Source organism: Miniopterus schreibersii (genome assembly GCF_964146895.1).
Source record: "Miniopterus schreibersii genome assembly, chromosome: 2".
Taxonomy (NCBI): Eukaryota; Metazoa; Chordata; class Mammalia; order Chiroptera; family Miniopteridae; genus Miniopterus; species Miniopterus schreibersii.
The window spans coordinates 140920788-140937776 of record NC_138102.1 but is presented as its reverse complement, the minus strand read 5'-3'; the positions used below and the strand labels follow the sequence as shown (position 1 = coordinate 140937776).

At 49.9% G+C, this 16989-nt stretch overlaps 1 protein-coding gene and 1 pseudogene across 2 annotated transcripts; one reads left to right on the top strand and one right to left on the bottom strand.

The window, feature by feature from the left end:
* Nucleotides 1–8916: 8916 nt before the first annotated feature.
* On the bottom strand, nucleotides 8917–16989 carry LOC308551791 (keratin, type II cytoskeletal 74-like; the record flags this gene model as incomplete). Its single annotated transcript, XM_081126441.1, has 9 exons — nucleotides 8917–9110; nucleotides 9591–9625; nucleotides 10023–10243; nucleotides 11665–11790; nucleotides 13964–14128; nucleotides 14628–14723; nucleotides 15221–15281; nucleotides 15685–15899; nucleotides 16519–16989. 9 exons carry the CDS (start codon nucleotides 16987–16989, stop codon nucleotides 8917–8919), a joined length of 1584 nt encoding a protein of 527 aa, XP_080982567.1.
* On the top strand, nucleotides 12650–13419 carry LOC308553585 (small ribosomal subunit protein eS1 pseudogene; annotated as a pseudogene). The gene has a single exon. The product of its transcript is annotated as a small ribosomal subunit protein eS1 pseudogene (transcript).

Below are 16989 nucleotides of genomic sequence, written 5' to 3'. Positions count from 1 at the left end.
CAACAAGCGCTCACCAAGTGCGAAATCCAGCAGGAAGCCGTTTCAGGCAGCAAGTTTCTTGGTTTGATCCCTTCTAGGAGCATTTACTGAGCTTGCCGAGCCCTGAGTGGTGCAAGGCAAGCATCCTGCCCTCAGAGAACTTAGTTTCTGGACCCCTCCAAATACCGGTGTCCCTGGGAATAGTATCTCATCACGCTATTAACAAGTCATTAACACCTTAGCGTGAATTAGTTAGTCAGATACTGGCCATCAGGTATGAAACACCCATGTTGTTGATGGAGATGATGATAGAGCAGGAAGGAGGAGAGCTCTAGGCCACCCACAGGAAGGGTGGGCCCAGGTGGGGCTCCTGGGTGCTTGTGTTTTTTTGCTGGAGGGAAAAAGGGAGGGACTGAAGGAAACCAGGACAGGACCACAGTTCACTGAGGTTGTGAAGGCACTTCCCAGCCTTAACTGAGATTTGGGGAGAGTCAGGGGCAGAAGGAGGCAGAGCCCCTTGCTTTAGGAGGCCTCTCAGGCTGGTGGGGGAGGCAGGATGTATCTTAGCTTCACTTTCCCTTCATGCCCCTCCGTGGGTCTCCCAGCTTTCTAGGTGGGATGGAATTCTGAGCGATGTTTGGCCAGGCATGGAAGTCTCTGAGCCGCAGCTTTACTCATCTGTGAAACAGTGGAAGGAAGTGTGTCAGATCAGAGAATCAAATCCCCAAGCTACGGGAACATCTAGCTGGGACATTCAAGGAAAAAATTAAATTATGTCTCTTGGTTTTATAGCCCAAATGTTTTATTTGATTCACACAATTTGTAGCCTTCTTTGTAATTTTGTTTCTGTCTGTGATGATAATCACTTTGACATGTCTGTTGTGATCCCTTGGCTCCAGTCGGGACCCACTTGCTCCCCCTCAGTGTTCTGGGGTCTGAGGAGCCTCCAGAGAAGGTCTCAGGAAGAGACGGGCAAGCAAATCTAGTACAATCCAAGATGGTAATTGCTGCGAGAAGAAAAGGGAATGCACAGAAGAGAGGCAAGACCTAGGGACACTAAATCCACAGGGCTGCCCCGAAGGAGGGGGTTTGAACTCGAGTCCTTTAAAGGAAGAAGGTTTAGGTGGACGGGCAGTGAGGAAATGTGAAAACAGCCCAGGCTGGCAGGAGGAGGGGCACCGAGGAAAGGGCCCTCCAGGCCGAAGCAATCATGAGAGTAAAGGATGACCATGAGGAGTAGGGTCCTAGGTCCCAAGCAGTGCATGGGATAGGGCAAGTGGTAGAGAGCCACTGAGGGCTCATGAGCCAGGCAGAGTCTGAGCCATACGTGTTCAAGGAAGCAGGATCTAGCTGTTGTGTGGGTAGGAGTAGTGGGGGGTGGGGAGAGGCTGGAGGCGCAGAGAGAGGAAGGTAGTGCTCTACCCAAATAATTGTCTCCAAAATTAGAGAGAATGAACTGGACGATTTGGATGACATCAGCACAGGTCCTGCCAACCCTCCTCAGCACACAGACCCAGGAAAAAGCACGCCATCTGTGACACCCACATGCCCCCTCCTCGCACCTCCGCATCCTCCTGTAGTTTCACTCAGCAAGCAGGGTGCCCAGCCCCAAGCCAGCTGGATAGAGCACAGTTCCTGGGGGACTTGGCCACAATCAGAGCTGCTCATCTAGGGGCAGGATAGCTGTTCAGCAGGTTTGCAATTGGCAAGGCCAACAGTGAGCTCACCCCACAGGAGCTGGGATATAAAGGACAGAGGAGTGCTGTCCTGCCAGGCTCTCAGTGTGGCTGCAGAGAGATGCCCTCCAGGGCAGCCCTGGCCCTCACTCAGCTCCGCAGGTGGAAGCACCTCCTTTGAGCTTTACTGGCCATCTCCTTCCTCCAGCCTCACCCCAAGCCTCTGGCTCTGAGGACCCTGGAGTCTCTGAGGACCCAGATCCTGGTCCTGCCATGTGACCATGGGCAGGTCTCCCAACTCCCTAAACCTCTGTTTCCACATCTCTAAAAAGGGGGATACTAATACCTATTCCACCTACTCCCCAAGGTGAATGGCAGGCAACTTGTAAATAATGATGATGATGATGATGATGATAGTAGTAGCTAACACGCAGTGTGAGTTCTACCAGGCATTGCTCTGAGCACTTCACCTATATTAACTCATTTAATTCTCACAACAGCCCTATGAGGCAGGTACTATTATTATCCCTATTTTACAGATGAAGATACTGAGGCACAGGAAGTTAGGTAACTTACTCAAGTTCGCATAGCCAGTGAGCAGCTGAGCCAGAATTTGAGCCAGGGTTCAACCCAAGCAGTCTGGCTGCAATGTGCATTCTTGGCCTCTACACCGTCCTGGCTTCCCCACCTGCCCTATCCTGGGGGCACGTGCCCAACTCTAGCGTCCCACAAGCTCCAGGTCCAATTTCCTGCTGTCCCTCCTGCATCTGTACCACAGTGTGAAAAACTAAGCTCACACTTCCTAACCCACATGGGCTCTGCCTTGCGATGAGTGCCCATGGCCCCATCCTCCCAGGTGCTCCCCATCATCAGGAGGTCACCTGTCCTTTTTGCCCCAGCTCCTCTGTCTCTATCACCACTGCCATGGCCCAGGCTGCCCCTTATCCTCTCTCCCTCTGGAATTTCGGCAGGAGCCTCTTGGGCAGTCCTCCCTCATCTGACCCCTTCAAGCCATCCTGCAAGTCCACTTCTGACTTCTCCCACACTCTGTTCTTCCTGTCACAGACCCTCCGACCAGCCAGATCTGACCCCTCACTATCCATCTCAGCTTTCTTTGCTCTTCTGAAGAGAATAAATATAATTTCGGGACTTGGATGAAGATGGGATGGGGGTGCTTTGAGACAATTACATATTTCTTACACCCATCGTGCCTTTCCTGATGTCATGCTCTGGGCTGCTCTCCCAGCCTCCCACCCACCAGGGCAAACTTGTCTTATCCTTTAAGATAAACCAAGACACACCTCTGGGAAGCCTACCCCAAGCCCCCCTCAGTTTCCTCAGATTTCCACACCCTGCCAGATAGGGTCTGCTGCACCTTCCTGCACACAACACTGTTGCCCAGGTGATGTGTGCATCTGTCCAGCCTGAAATGATCTAACAGGTCCCTCCAAGGCCAGGCAATACTCTCCACTCCTGTGGCCCCAGGCGTCAGTGCTTGTGGCATGAATTGTGAGTGCTGTTGCCAACTGACAGACATGCTCCAACATTTCAGAAGATGTGTGTGGGTGCGTATCTACATGTGGCTGGACGTGAACACAGACATGAGCAGAACAGGTATCCAGCCAGTAGGGACCTTCATGGCTGTCCCGGTTGTCTATGGCTGACATCTACTGTGATGGGTTAGTGCCTGATTGTACCAATTGTTAAATATTTTCAGTATCTGCTGTAGACATGAACCTGTGAGCCAATGAGTACTTGTCTATGCATGTGTGCATGGGTTTCTGATGACCATCCACCTGACAACGGGCCCTAGCTTGAATTAGCCATTGCTGGCAAACCTCTGTATGTTCATTGTTCTCACTAGTGGCACACAGGCAAGAGCCTATTGTGGTGACACAGAGCTGGTGACCAAGTAAGGGAATCAAATTCTTTCATTCATTCATTCAAGGTCTCTGAGACCATAAGAGCAGGAAAGGTTCTGACTAATTGGGTCTGTAAGAACTTCCTTCCCAGGGGCAGAGGATGGACAAGGTGAGTTCTCAAGGCCGCAGAGCGTGCGTTTCAATGAGACTGTCTCCACCAATGAACATGGAGGAACCAGTTAAAGCCTCGTGCTGCGCCACGCTTGGGACTTAGGGAGAACATCTGTAAAGGCCAGAAAATGAGAAGGTCAGAGGCGGAGGGAAAGGCACAGGGAGGAGGGGCAAGAAAGAGTGGACCAAGGGTTCAGGAGACAGGGCACACACCTCCTGACAGCCATCTTCTCTCGTAATCAGCAAGTCATTCACCAATTTCTGAGCGACCTCTCTGTGCTCTCATATTGGGGATAAGGGAAGAGAGAAGTCCCCAAACCCCAGCCTTGCCCTTGCTTAATCAAGTGGAGGGTGGGTTGTCTCTGTCCTCCTACTGGCCTCAACTGTTCGTCCTACATTTATTCCAGGTTGCTATTTGCCATATGGTAGGAAGGGCTGGGAGCAGAATCAAGGGACACAGTTTCTCTGGCCTTTTCTCTGCTACCCCCTCCCCCAAAATATTATTTTTTATTTAGGTGAGATTCATAGAAAATTAATCTTTTTAAAGTGAACACTTCAGCTGCATTTATATATTCACGATGTAATGCAATCACCACCTCTACCTGGTTCCAAATATTTTCATCCCAAAAGGAAACTCAGTATCTATTTGCAGGCACTTTCCCATCTTCCTATCCTGATTCCTGCAACCACCAAACCTCTCTGGATTTACTTATTCTGGACATTTCAGATGAATGGAATCATACAGTACGTGACCTTTTGTGTCTTTTTTCACTTAGCATAATGTTTTCAAGGTTTATCCACACTGTAGTGCATATCAGCACGTTAGTCCTTTTTATGGCTAAATAATATTCCATTCTATGAATATGCCACAATTTTCTTATCCATTCATTTGTTGATGGACATTTGAGCTGTAATCTTATTTCTTTCAGGCTCCTATAACACATACCATAGACTGGTGGCTTATAAACAACAGAAATTTATTTCTCACGGTGCTGGAGGTTGAGAAGTCCCAGGTCAAGGTAGCAGCGTGGTTGTAGTCTGGAGATGGCCCTCCTCCTGGCCCATAGCCAGTGGCTTCTCACTATGTCCTCAGACTGTGGAAAGGGCTGGGAGCTCTGCAGGGTCCCCTTTATTATAACACTAATCCCATTCATGAGGGCTCTGCTCTCAGCACCTCCCTAAGGTCCCACCTCCTAATACCATCATCTTTGGGGGTTAGGATTTCAACATAGGAACTCTGGGAAGACATAACTCAGGCAATAGCAGGCTGCTTCCACCTCTGGCTATTGTGAACAGTGCTGCTATGAACATGCTTGTACATGTATTTGTTTAAGCACTTGTCTTCAATTCTCTTGGACATGTACACTTAGGGGTGGACTTGCTCAGTCGTATGACAATCCGATGTCTAATTTTATGAAGAACTGCCCGAGTGTTTTCCACAGGGGCTGGACCCTTTTACATCCCCACCAGCATGTATAAGTGCTCCGGTTTCTCTACATCCTCACCAACACTTTTTGTTTTCCATTGTTTTTTATTCCAGCCATCCTAGTGGGTATGAAATGGGACCGCATTGTGGTTTGGATTTGCATTTCCTTGATGACTAATCATGTTGAGCATTTTTTAATGTGCTTGTTGACCATTTGTATGTTTTCTTTGAAGAAAGGTCTATTAAAGTCCTTTGCTCATTTTTTTAATTAGGTTGTTGGGCTTTTTGTTGTCGAGTGGTAAGAGTTCTTTATGCATAGACCCTTATCAGAGATATGAGTTGCAAACATTTTCTCATTCTGCAGGTTATCTTCTCACTTTCTTAATAATGTCCTTTGATGTGAAGTTTTTAATTTTGATGAAATATGATTTATCTGTTTTTTGTTGTGGTTGCTTATACTTTTGGTGTCATATCCAAGAATCCTTTACCAATTCAAGGTCATGAAATTTATTCCTATGTTTTTCTAAGTGTATTATGGTTTTAGCTCTTATATTCAGGTTATTGATCCATTTTGAGTAAATTTTTATATATGGTCTGACTCTTTATATAAGAGTCCAACTTCATTCTTTTGCATGAGGGTATCCGATTGTCCCAGCACCGTTTGTTAAAGAGACTGTTCTTTCCTCCACTTAATGGTCTTGGCACCCTTGTCAAAATGGTCATAGGTGTATGGGTGTTACCCTACAAAATATTTTAAACACATTGTGCTGGATAGAAAAATCCTAAGAACATTATCCTCTGGGTGTCTCTGTTGGGTGAAGCTCCCTTGATTGTCTACTAAGCTCAGCAAAGAATAAGGCCAGTCCTTGTCCTTGGGGACCCTAGGTCTGGTGGTAATGGAATCAGTAACATAGAGAGATCATCTCAATCACATGTGGAGATATCAAAGCGAAGGTGAGCATTGGGCACGGCAAGGTCCTAGGCAATAGACGCTCAGTCCATCCTGGGGGTTCAGGAAGGCTTCCAAGAGGAATCTCAAAAGAGCAGTAAATGTTATCCAGGTAATAAAAGGTGTAAATGACAATCCACGCACAGGGACTGTGTGAGCATGAACATCACCCAGCCAGACAGCCCCACCCTTAATGGGACCTTCACTAGAGGCCTCCACAGAGCAAGTGAAGCAGGTACTTACTCTCCTAGACAGTGTGGGTGCCCCCTCACTCCCCTGGGTGCTCTCCAGCCCAAACTCCCATATGCATCTATTCCTTCTGGTCTCTTTGCCTTGCATACTGAAGCCTGACCCATAGAACTGAAGTTGGTCACCACTAGTCCTGTCTCCATGCTTTCCCTTTTTGACTTTAAAAAAAAAATCTCCAAACTGAATCTTAAATTAAAAGCATGGTCACCCTTGTGCTCTTCTCAGGATCTTGAGCTCCAGATAACAAAGAATCTCTCCATTTCTCATGTGGATAAGCTGCAACCAGGGGGGCTGCCCCTCTGCCATCCTCAAGACCCCAGCACGGGACACATTACCTCTGTCCCCCAAGATCACATCCACTTAACCTCTGAGTCCTTCGTTGTGCATCGGGGACTGGGAATAGCACTGGGGCCTCACAGTTCAGCAGTCAGAAGCATGCCTGCATTGTGGCCCTGGAAGAGGTGAGTCCATGGATGGCTCTTAGATTCCTCAACAGGCTATTTCAGGATGTGGATCCCATCCACCTTATACCCCAGCCCCTCTTACTGGGTCACTGGGAATTTGGCCTTTTGGGGAAGGCAGAGCATCAGTGCTGGGAAGGACTTTAGGGGTATCTGGTCCTGGGGCTCATGGCCCAGGGAGTCCGTGGATGGGCTTTGGGGGTCTGTGAACCTATGAACATTCAGACATAATTCTGTGTACTTTCCAAAGGAAAAGGGCCATCATAGCCTTCAACAGATTTTAAAGGGGTCATGACCCACCAGGTTAAGAGCCACTGGTTTTGTCTGAGCATAGCAGGGTGACTGGTTAGTGGCCAAGTTGCAACAGAAGCCCAGTAACTCCCAGAGCACTCACTATTCCCAAGGCTCACAGTGACACCAGAGAGATGCATTTGGGCAGAAAACCCACCAGACTTCTGCGATCTTGTCCTTCCTGAGGTTCATTGCATGTGGGCACACACAGAAAAGGCCTCCTTAATACACGAAAGGCCCCACACCTGTTGCCCTGAGGGCTATAGGGGGCACATCTCGGCGCACACTGGTAACACAAGACAAATCAGAAAGCTTACTAACGGGCTGAATTCTCCCAGCCAAAGCTGAGGAACTTGGAAACTAAATCAGCCCCACCACCAACATCAGAAAATCTGAGACCTCCCACCTCTCACTCAAACAAGCACACAAAACCTGCACCCATACTGCAATGATGTGATGTAAGTTCTCTCTCCAGGAATCTATGTGCCTATCTTTCTGGTTATTTGATTAAAGTCCCCTCCTCCTCCTCCAAGAAGTCTTCCTTGCTTAGCTCTTCCATTCTGGTCACTTCTCCGCATTGCTGCACTGGGCTGCCCTTCCCTGATTTGTACGAGTGTGTGGTTTGCATGTGTCCATCTTTCCTATCAGCCTGACCTCACCTCCAGAACAGGCTGCTCTGGTCTGCCTCTAGCCTCCCAAAAGGTTTGTGCACCTGTGCGAGGTGGGACACATCATCATTAGGGGGTGGGCAATTTGGAGAGACAGACACACTGGCAGCAGTGCACCTCTGACATTACTCAAGGGCAGTTTATTGAATATAGAGCAGAAATTCAGAGTTCTGACTCACGCAAAGGAGGAACTGGGTGTTGCCATTCTTAGACATATTTACACCAAGAGCCATGGCTTCTGGGCTGGGAGGCACCACCAGAAACAGATCAAGTTTCCCTCACGGAACACAGCTCATAGCAACAGGAATTGAGTCAGAAACTACTGCAGGACACAGCCCCAGAGAGAAGACCAAAGATAAATCACATACCCACAGTCCTTGACAAAAAGACAGTGTAACTATGCTGCCTTCATTAAAAGAATCATGAATTTGACATTCCCTTTGTTAAAGAGACAGTGTCACCCCATGGGAAGAACACAGACCCTGGGGTCAGCCCGATCTGGCTCGTCTCCTGACCTGGTACTTAGTGAGTGACGGGAAAGGTTCTTCAGCCTCTCAGAGGACAGGGCTTCTCATCTGTCCCAAGGATGCTAATTGTGTCTTGCAGGAGGGTGAGAATTAAACGCAAAGCATGTAGGGAGTTTGGCACATAGTAGGTTCTTGACATGTGGTAGAAGCTATTACTGGTAATAAAGTTAGTGGGTGGGTGACACAGGTGGCAGAAGACCCCCAGTTCTCCTTCACTTGGCCTTGTGAATATGGGCACAGCTGGTGCCTGAGAGTAAACACATTTCTCCTGAATGGAGCGGTTCTGCAAAGACCTTTCCCTTCCCCTCGCCTCTCTCCCTGCTTCCCTCCCGCTCCCTCTCCCCACTCCCTCCTCTCCTCCCTCCGCAGGGAAGATCACAGCTTCCCAGGCCAAGAAGATACTTATAGCTTGTCCCCCTGAGACCCCTGCCAAGTGAAGGCAGCAAGGAAAACGAGAAGTCACAAAGTGCACATGGGACCTGAGGAAACAGGGAGGTGACAGTTCCAATCAGAACTTGACAGTAAGATAAGCCATGGTACAGATGGACGAGGGTCCTGGGAGTTGGGGCGGAGGGTTGGGGTGGCGGTATCTTCAGGCAGGGCATCGAAGGGCATCTCTTCTTTGAGATGCTGCAGTGAGTGGGGCCGTGGGGCTCATCAAGTGGCTTTCCTGGCTGGGGCGCTGACTGGGGCGCTCTTGCCTGGAGAGTCCTTGGGGCCTGCCCCTCGTGCCGCTTTGGTCCTAGTGTGGCCGCTCCGGGTGCTTCCCGAGCTCCCCACCGCCCCGCTGGTGCCCAGCGCGGGGCTGGCGGCAGGGCCCGGGTGGTAGCTGCTCGCACTGCTGATGACGGCTGAGGGGGAAGAGCCAAGGGCAGGGAAGGGGGCGGCGGAGTTGGTCAGCAAGCGAGCCAGCCACCACCTTAATCCCACAGCATCCCTCATCATCAAGAAACACCCCGAAGATGAATGGAGACCTATTGTGAGCCCAGTTCTGTAAAGTGAGGACCACACAGGACAGGCATGCTTCCTGCCCTCCTGGGGACTCTAGGACCACTTGGCTCCCAAGGCCATGTTCTCAACGCTTTCTCTCAATGACGGTGCCTCAGGGGGGGAGCTAGAAAGGACATGGGGCAGGCACAACTTCAGTCACTGTTTCCATGGGACTAAAGGGGACTAGGTTTCCTATGAAGCCAGAGAACCTTCACAAGAGTGTACCAGAAACTCCTAGCTGGGGGGAGACAATGAGTGGAGGTGGCATCACCTTACCCTGGGGTCCCCACTTTCCCATCCAGCCAGAATCCCCACCAAACCCCTCTCTCAGGGATACTCACAGATGCTCACAGAGGACGGATTCTCACCAGACATCCTGAAGGACAGAAAGTTAGAGAAGGAGAGAACCTCAGGGACATGTCTAGATTCAGCTAAGCCTTGATGAGCTCCTGCTTCTATGTGTATATTATTTTAATTCATCCTTATAACAACCCATTAGGTGCAGCTTATAATCCTCATTTTATAGATGACACAGGGACATTAAATGATTTACCAGAACCAAGCAGTTAGTATGTGGCAAAGCCAGCAATTAAACCTAGGTCTCTCTGACCCCATTGGCTCTTTTCACAGCACCACCAGCCACCTGTGCTTCATGGCTCACGTCTGACCTCCCCTTGCAGGAAGCTTCCAAATGGCCCCTCATCCCAGGGCACAGTCACCCACAGCCCCTTATCCCTTGGCACCATGGCATTCCCCCACCTTTACGCCCTCACCTGCACTCCTCGCCCTCCAGCAGCTTGCGGTAGGTGGCGATCTCCATGTCCAGGGCCAGCTTCAAGCTCATGAGCTCCTGGTACTCCCGCAGCATGCGGGCCAGCTCCTCCTTGCCCTGGTGCAGGGCAGCCTCCAGCTCATCCAGCTTGGCCTGGGCATCTTTGAGGGTGCTGTCCCCCCGCTGCTCGGCATTGGCAATGGCCGTCTCCAGATTGATGCACTGAAAGGCAAAGAACAGGGAGATCATCAGAACACAAAATACTTTTTAGATCTTAAAGGTTAGGTAGCATCAACCCCTTGGCCTTACAGATGAGGCCCAAAGTGAGCAGGTGCTAGCTGCAGAGCCAACACAAGAACCTGGGTCTCCCCTCTTTTCCTTGCAGATGAATATGTAAAGTTGTCTTGAAAAGTTGTCAGAGCAATTGCATTTCAGGAACTCAAGCACAGACTTCAATGTTTGAAAAGTTGTCTAACACCCACTGATGGCTGTAGGTTCCAAGTATGCCAGGTCCAAAGGAATTGCTCTGAGACACCAGGATGCCTCTAAGGATCCGCATGCCCAGTGCCCCTGGGATAGGGTTTCTGCCTGGAGGACATCTCCCAGCTGGAACCCTGCCTACCCTTTAGCACCAACAGTGAGTGCTTCTGGACTATCCCAGCACTCTGAGGATGGTCTGTCTAGATGGTCCCCAAGTCTGTCCTGAAATTAGACCCGTGGCCTCAGAAACTAGGCTCTGACGAACATCTGGAAGCCCTGTGATGACAGGTGCTAACAAAGGAGGAATAGTCCTTGTGGAGTCTGTGTGTCAGCCTTATGCAGAGTTGGGAAGCTGTCCCCATGTTCCCAGGGTTGCCTGGTGTGAAAGGCTGTGAGTGCAGGAAGGAGAGTGGGCTCTGATCTTTCAGTTTGGCAATTCCATCATTAGCAGAACTGACCTAGTTCTTTGGGGAGAACATAGGAAGGATTCTCCACCCCTTAAAATCATCTTCCCACTGATACAGTGTTTAAGGTCTGCTGCTTCCAGGTTAAGACAGGATCCCTCAGGTGAAATAGAAACGGTACTTCGGCACAGGGCAGGGGACCCAGAGGGCTTCACCTGCTGTCATTCTCACTTGGCTGTCAGAACCCTGCCCCACACTGAGGGGCCTTGGATGCACACCCCACGCACCCCACATGCATTGAGTGTCCAGTGGGAGGAAGAGGTGTGGGGCCTGGCCTCAGAGAGTCATCCCGATATGGCAAAGTTGCAAGTTCCATCCCCAGTCGGGGCACATACAAGAAACGACCAATGAATGCATAAATAAGTGGAACAACAAATCTCTCTCTCTCTCTCAAATCGATAAATAAATAAAATTTTTAAAAAATAACCAGCTGGGGATTGTAGGCAAGTCACTTCCCCTCTCCTTATCTGAACTGTGGAGTCAGATGAAATAAGCTTGAGGCCCCTCTCAATTCTGAGCAGGGTGCCTGTTCTGACAGCAGCAGTACTGGGGGGGGGGGGGCAGGGAAGGACAATGGATGGCAGAGGGGCTCCTAAGCCCAGGTGGGGGAGATTTGCTTTTTACTAAAGAGTGGGCTCCAATTTCTCCATCGCAGAGGGTGAGATTGACCTTCGTGTTCTCTGAGGTGTCGCTGCCCACCTGCTTCCTCACATTGGCTGTCTCACACCGGATCCTCTGCATAAGCCGGTTCAGCTCTGATATCTCTTTCTTGGTCTTCTTAAGGTCGTCACCATGCCGGCCGGCTGCCAGCTGCAACTCCTGGATCTGGTTTCCCAGAGAAAGAAAGTTGATGATGTGACAGGACCGCTCCCCACCCATTCCAGGTAAGGGAAGGGTCCTGAGCAAACACTTCCACCCCTGAATTGAGCCAGGGGAGGTGGCTCTGGAGCAGAAGGCGCTGGAGCCAGGACCTGGGCATCCTTCCAGCTGCTGGATGGTGGTTCTGACCAAGAAGTCCACCTGGTTCTCTAAGCAGAACCTGTTTGCTGGGCCTGCCCTCCTTCCTCATCACCCTGTCTGCAGCCTTTCCTGGGTTTGGTAAAGGAAAGAGGCAGTTCACATTTATTAAGCACTTCCAAAACATAAGAAGAGCACTGACCCTTTCCGCTCATTTAGTGCTTCTTCGTAGATGCATCTTTTAAAGGGCCAGGTCTGTTCACCAGTACCCACTGGGGGTACAGTTGGGAACAGGATAGGTGAGGTCCTCACAATGGACATCATCCTGCAGCCCTTTCATATGGGTGGCAGAGGGCCAAGGAAGCTGAAGTCAGTGCATATCCTTGGGTGGTGGGATTTGGGGCTCAGGACTTGTAGCTCAAATCCTTCCCTCTCCCCTTGGCCAGCTTTTCACAGAAGAGGGGCTGACATGGCCTAGATGGAGACAAGGAACCTATACCTTGCTGTTCTTGGGCTTTAAGGAATGTGAAAGGAGTGCTGGAACTCGCAGGAATGGGGTCCTGAGATCCCCAGGTAAAGGGTCTTCTCAGTGACACCCAAAAGGGTTTCACTCCAAAGCATAGCTCCTCTTACCCAAAAGGCAGTTAGAACTCTACTTTCCCCTCCTGGAGCTCCTCCCACACTGATCAGAAAAGAGCTCCTGGCCTTTGGCTCTCTTAGCAGCACCATGGTGATAGGCAAGAACAGGGCGCCTTATGAAAGACGGCAAAAGGGGAGCCAAGAAAAAAGTGGTTGATCTGTTTTCTAAGAAGAATTGGTGTGATGTGAAAGCACCACATGCGTTCAATATAAGGAATATTGGAAAAACTCTAGTCACGAGAACTCAAGGAACCAAAATTACATCTGATGGTCTCAAGGGTCGTGCTTTTGAAATGATCCTAGCTGATCTGCAAAAATGATGAAGCTGCATTTAGAAAACTGAAGCTAATACTGAAGATGTTCAGGGCAAAACTGCCTGACTAATTTCCACGGCATGGATCTCACCCGTGACAAAATGTGCTCCATGGTCAATAGTTGGCAGACCATGGTTGAAGCTCATGTTGATGTCAAGACTACTGATGGGATTTGCTTCATCTGTTCTGTGTTGGTTTTACTAAAAAACACAACAATCAGATTAGGAAGACCTGTTATGCTCAAATCATGACCCGAGAGGTGCAGAGAAAAGACTTGAAAGATGTGGTCAATAAATTGACTCCAGACAGCACTGGAAAAGACACAGAAAGGCTTGCCAATCTATTTCTCCACTCCATGATGTCTGCTAGAAAAGACAAAATGCTCAAGCCCAAGTTTGAATTGGAAAAACTCGTGGAGCTTCATGGTGAAGGTAGCAGTTCTGGAAAAGCTACCGGGGCTGAGACAGGTGCTAAAGTTGAACTGATACGGGCAGGGACAGGACAGCACTGCTCATGCGATGGGGGTTGTGTTGTCCTGTGGTGAGCCCCATCTTATCAGCTGTCCTGTCCCTGCCCCAAAGCCATGAAAAGACAGTTGAGCTGATAGATATGAGCCCTGCCCCATCCAAGGATCTATTTAAAATTCAGACTTTTAATGGTGACAAAAAGTCCTATTTGTGATTTTAGAAAAAGAAAGACAGAAACAAAAAGAGCTCCTGGCTTCCTCTTGTTCGCCTCTGGCCTACCCGCAGCCACTGTCCTTTTATCTGTCACTCTTCTCCCGCCCCATGGCAACGAGCTCCACCCCCTGGTAATATCTTTGTTTTATAACAAGAACACCTCGCTTTTTTCCTCTACCAGAGGATGGCCTGTCTTTCTCTGTTGGATATACGCCACTTTTATGATTTATCTTTGATAATGGTCTCTGCCTAGGATTCTTTTTGGGCAGAATGTTGTTAAAACATTGGTTATAACAACTTTTTCATCAGCACATCTGCGAAGGTATCTCTCCAATTCCCTGTTGAAGGTGTCCCTTCCCAAGAAAGAAAGGGTTAGTGGAGAACGGAGGCCCCTGCCCCAGTGCCCACCTTGCTCTGGTACAAAGCCTCGGCCTCGGCCTTGCTCTTCAGGGCAATCTTTTCATACTGGGCGCGGACCTCAGCAATGATGCTGTCCAAGTTCAGATCTCGATTGTTGTTCATGGACAGGATGACAGAGGTCTCACTGGCGTGAGTCTGAATCTGGGCCATCTCCTAAGTTGAGAAGTGAGGACAGAGTCAGGGTCGCCCAGTTTCCCTCCTGTGCCCATCAGTCTCTGGGCCTGCAGCCCCTGGTAGAATGGGCTAAAGTGGAGGCAGGAAGGGCCTGCTGGAGATCTGTGTCTGTGGAGCCAAGGCAGAGCGCTCACAGTAGCAGGACACACTCTACACAGGCAACAGGCAGTGGAAGGCATTTCCTACAATTTACAGACTCAAGAATTTGTGCTTTAGTAGGACTTCATGGAGTAATTTTTTCCTGCCTGTGAACAAGGTCACTATCGTGGCTCAGATGAGATTGTCTCCTGTGTCTATGGTCTCTGAGGACCAGAATCCTACACTTTCATGGTCTCCCAGTGCAGGGTTTTGCACTTTTCCATCAAAACAGCCTTCATACTGTTTATATAAATGCCTCCTATTGGCATCTCCTTGGATAAGCCAGGTGAAGTTCTCAGCTGGAAAGAGGCGGGATGGGGAGAAGGAAGAGTGTCCTCACCGCATCGTGCAGGCACTTGAGGAACTGGATGTCTTTCTCCAGAGAGTCCACTTTGGCCTGGAGTTCCACCTTGGCTGTGTAGGCTGCATCTGCATCCTGCCAAGAGGGACCCAGAGCCACAGGTCAATACACCCCCATTGCATCAGTCATCCTGTCTCTGCCCCAAAGTCATCTGATTACCTATGTTTTGTCCACAAAGGGAAGAATGTTGATAAATAAAATTACTCAGTATTGCTTTTCTCTCAGACTCACTGAATCTTTGGGAATAGGGAAAGGATGATGAAGCCTGCTCATTCTCTTATACCTGAAGAAAACAAAGCCCAGAGAGGTGAAGTGAGTTTCCTCAAGTCACACAGGAAGGCTGAGCTGAACCAGAGTTCCCTAATTCTCACACCAGAATTCTCTCTTGTTTATCTCTGTCCATTTTCTGGGTGTATGCCCTGTCTCATCGACCTGCTGGTGACCAGAACTATGACTCCATCCCCATTCAGGCACCAGCCCCTCCCCAGGAGGCCTAGATGAAGTCCTGAGCAGACTTGGTTAGGATGTGGGTATAAGAGACACCAGAGTCCTTAGGCTTTTTTCTCCCTTACCTTTTTGAGCACCACAAACTCGTTCTCAGCTGCTGTGCGCCGATTAATCTCCACCTCATACCTGTTGTCCAGGAAAGAAGATAGTGGAGTCCTCAGTCCCAACGGCCAAGTAACCTTGTCTTCCCTCTGGTCAGGCAAGTGCTCAGGATATAGAGTTCCCACAAGATCTCCTAGTGGTGAGCACTGCAGAGGCTGAGTTACCTCATTTACATTCCACTTGCTGGACCTTAGAAAAATGTTCAGGTGCCTATTGGCTCCCCAAACTGGTCACTGAACCAGTCAGTGGACCAGTGAGCATAGGCACTTCTTCCTAGCAACCAGATAGGAAGTCATCAGACAGGGTAGGTCTTTCCCCCACAACCAGAGAAGGGCTGTGAGTCCTGATTCTGGTGTTTGCTCCCTCCCTTCCTAAAGTGGCTCAAAAATTGGCTGAGCCCAGATGATCTTTGGTGGTTCCTGCTCACCTCTTCTTATAGTCCTCCATCATGTCCCGCATGCTCTTCAGCTCCGAGTCCAGCCTCACCCTGTCCCCGGACAGCGTCTCCAGCTGCTTCCGCAGGGTGCTGATGTAGCCCTCCAGCATGGGCTCCAGGTTCTTCCTGCAGTTGTTCAGGTCCAGCTGCTGCAGCAGCTCCCACTTGGTCTCCAGCACCTGGTTCTGCTGCTCCAGGAACCGCACCTAGAACCACCACAAACGCTGTCAGACCCCGTGGATATACACCATTGACTTTCCAGGTTATATAGATTTTTCCTAAAGTCATTTGACTCAAGTCCCGGCCCTCCTCATGGAATTCCATATAAACAAGATCCTTTGCAAGTGCTCATTCCATAGCCTTCTGGACAAAATTGATCACTAAAAAATGTGAGTCCACAGCTTTCTTCTGTCACCTGAGCCAGCACCCAGGAGACGCTCTTCCTCATGTCCATACACATGTCTTCTGTACCATGAGCCCTTCCCTCTAAATAGTGCTGATTCTATTAACTTTCTGTCTTCTTTAAAGAGCTAGAGGTTCATCCACCATCCTCCAGAAACCCACCATTTCTCTCTCAAGGTTTCTAAATGGCTACTCTTTACCCAATTCCCCACCCTTCTCTGTAAAATCCCCAAAGAGAGCAACACATTCATTTATTTCTTTGTGCCATCTAGCTGACAGGTCTGTTCTTCCCTCTGTTATGATCAGGGAGCCCTTCTTGAGGTCCAGCTGCAACCTTTCCACTCACATTTCTACCCACTCCCAGGAAGCCTGGAATCCCTCCCACCTCACTGAACTGTTATATCTTCCTCCCATGAGACCCACCTTGTCGATGAAGGAGGCGAACTTGTCGTTCAACGCCTTGATCTGCTCCCGCTCCTGGGCGCGCACTTTCTGGATCTTGGGATCCAGCTCCACATTGAGGGGGGCTAAGAGGCTCTTGTTGACAGTGACCTGGTGGATGCCCCCAGGTAGGCAGATGGATGGGCACACAGGCCCCAGGGCCGCACTGCCAAAGATGCTGCCAGCAAAGCCAGGGGCCCAGCCTCCACCATACCCAGAGCCAGGGCAGAAGCTGTAACCTCCAGTCCGAACACCACCACCAGGCACACTGAGGGAAACACACCGATCCCCTCTGAGGCTGTAGAGGCTCCGGCTGCCGAAGCTGGCCCCAGGTCCTTTGCCAGCCCCTCGGTGAGAAGCTGCACCACCCACAGCCTTCCTCAGTACCACTGCCGAGTAGCCACTGAAGCCACCCTTGTCACCACCAGACTTCATGCTCAGTTGCCGACTCAT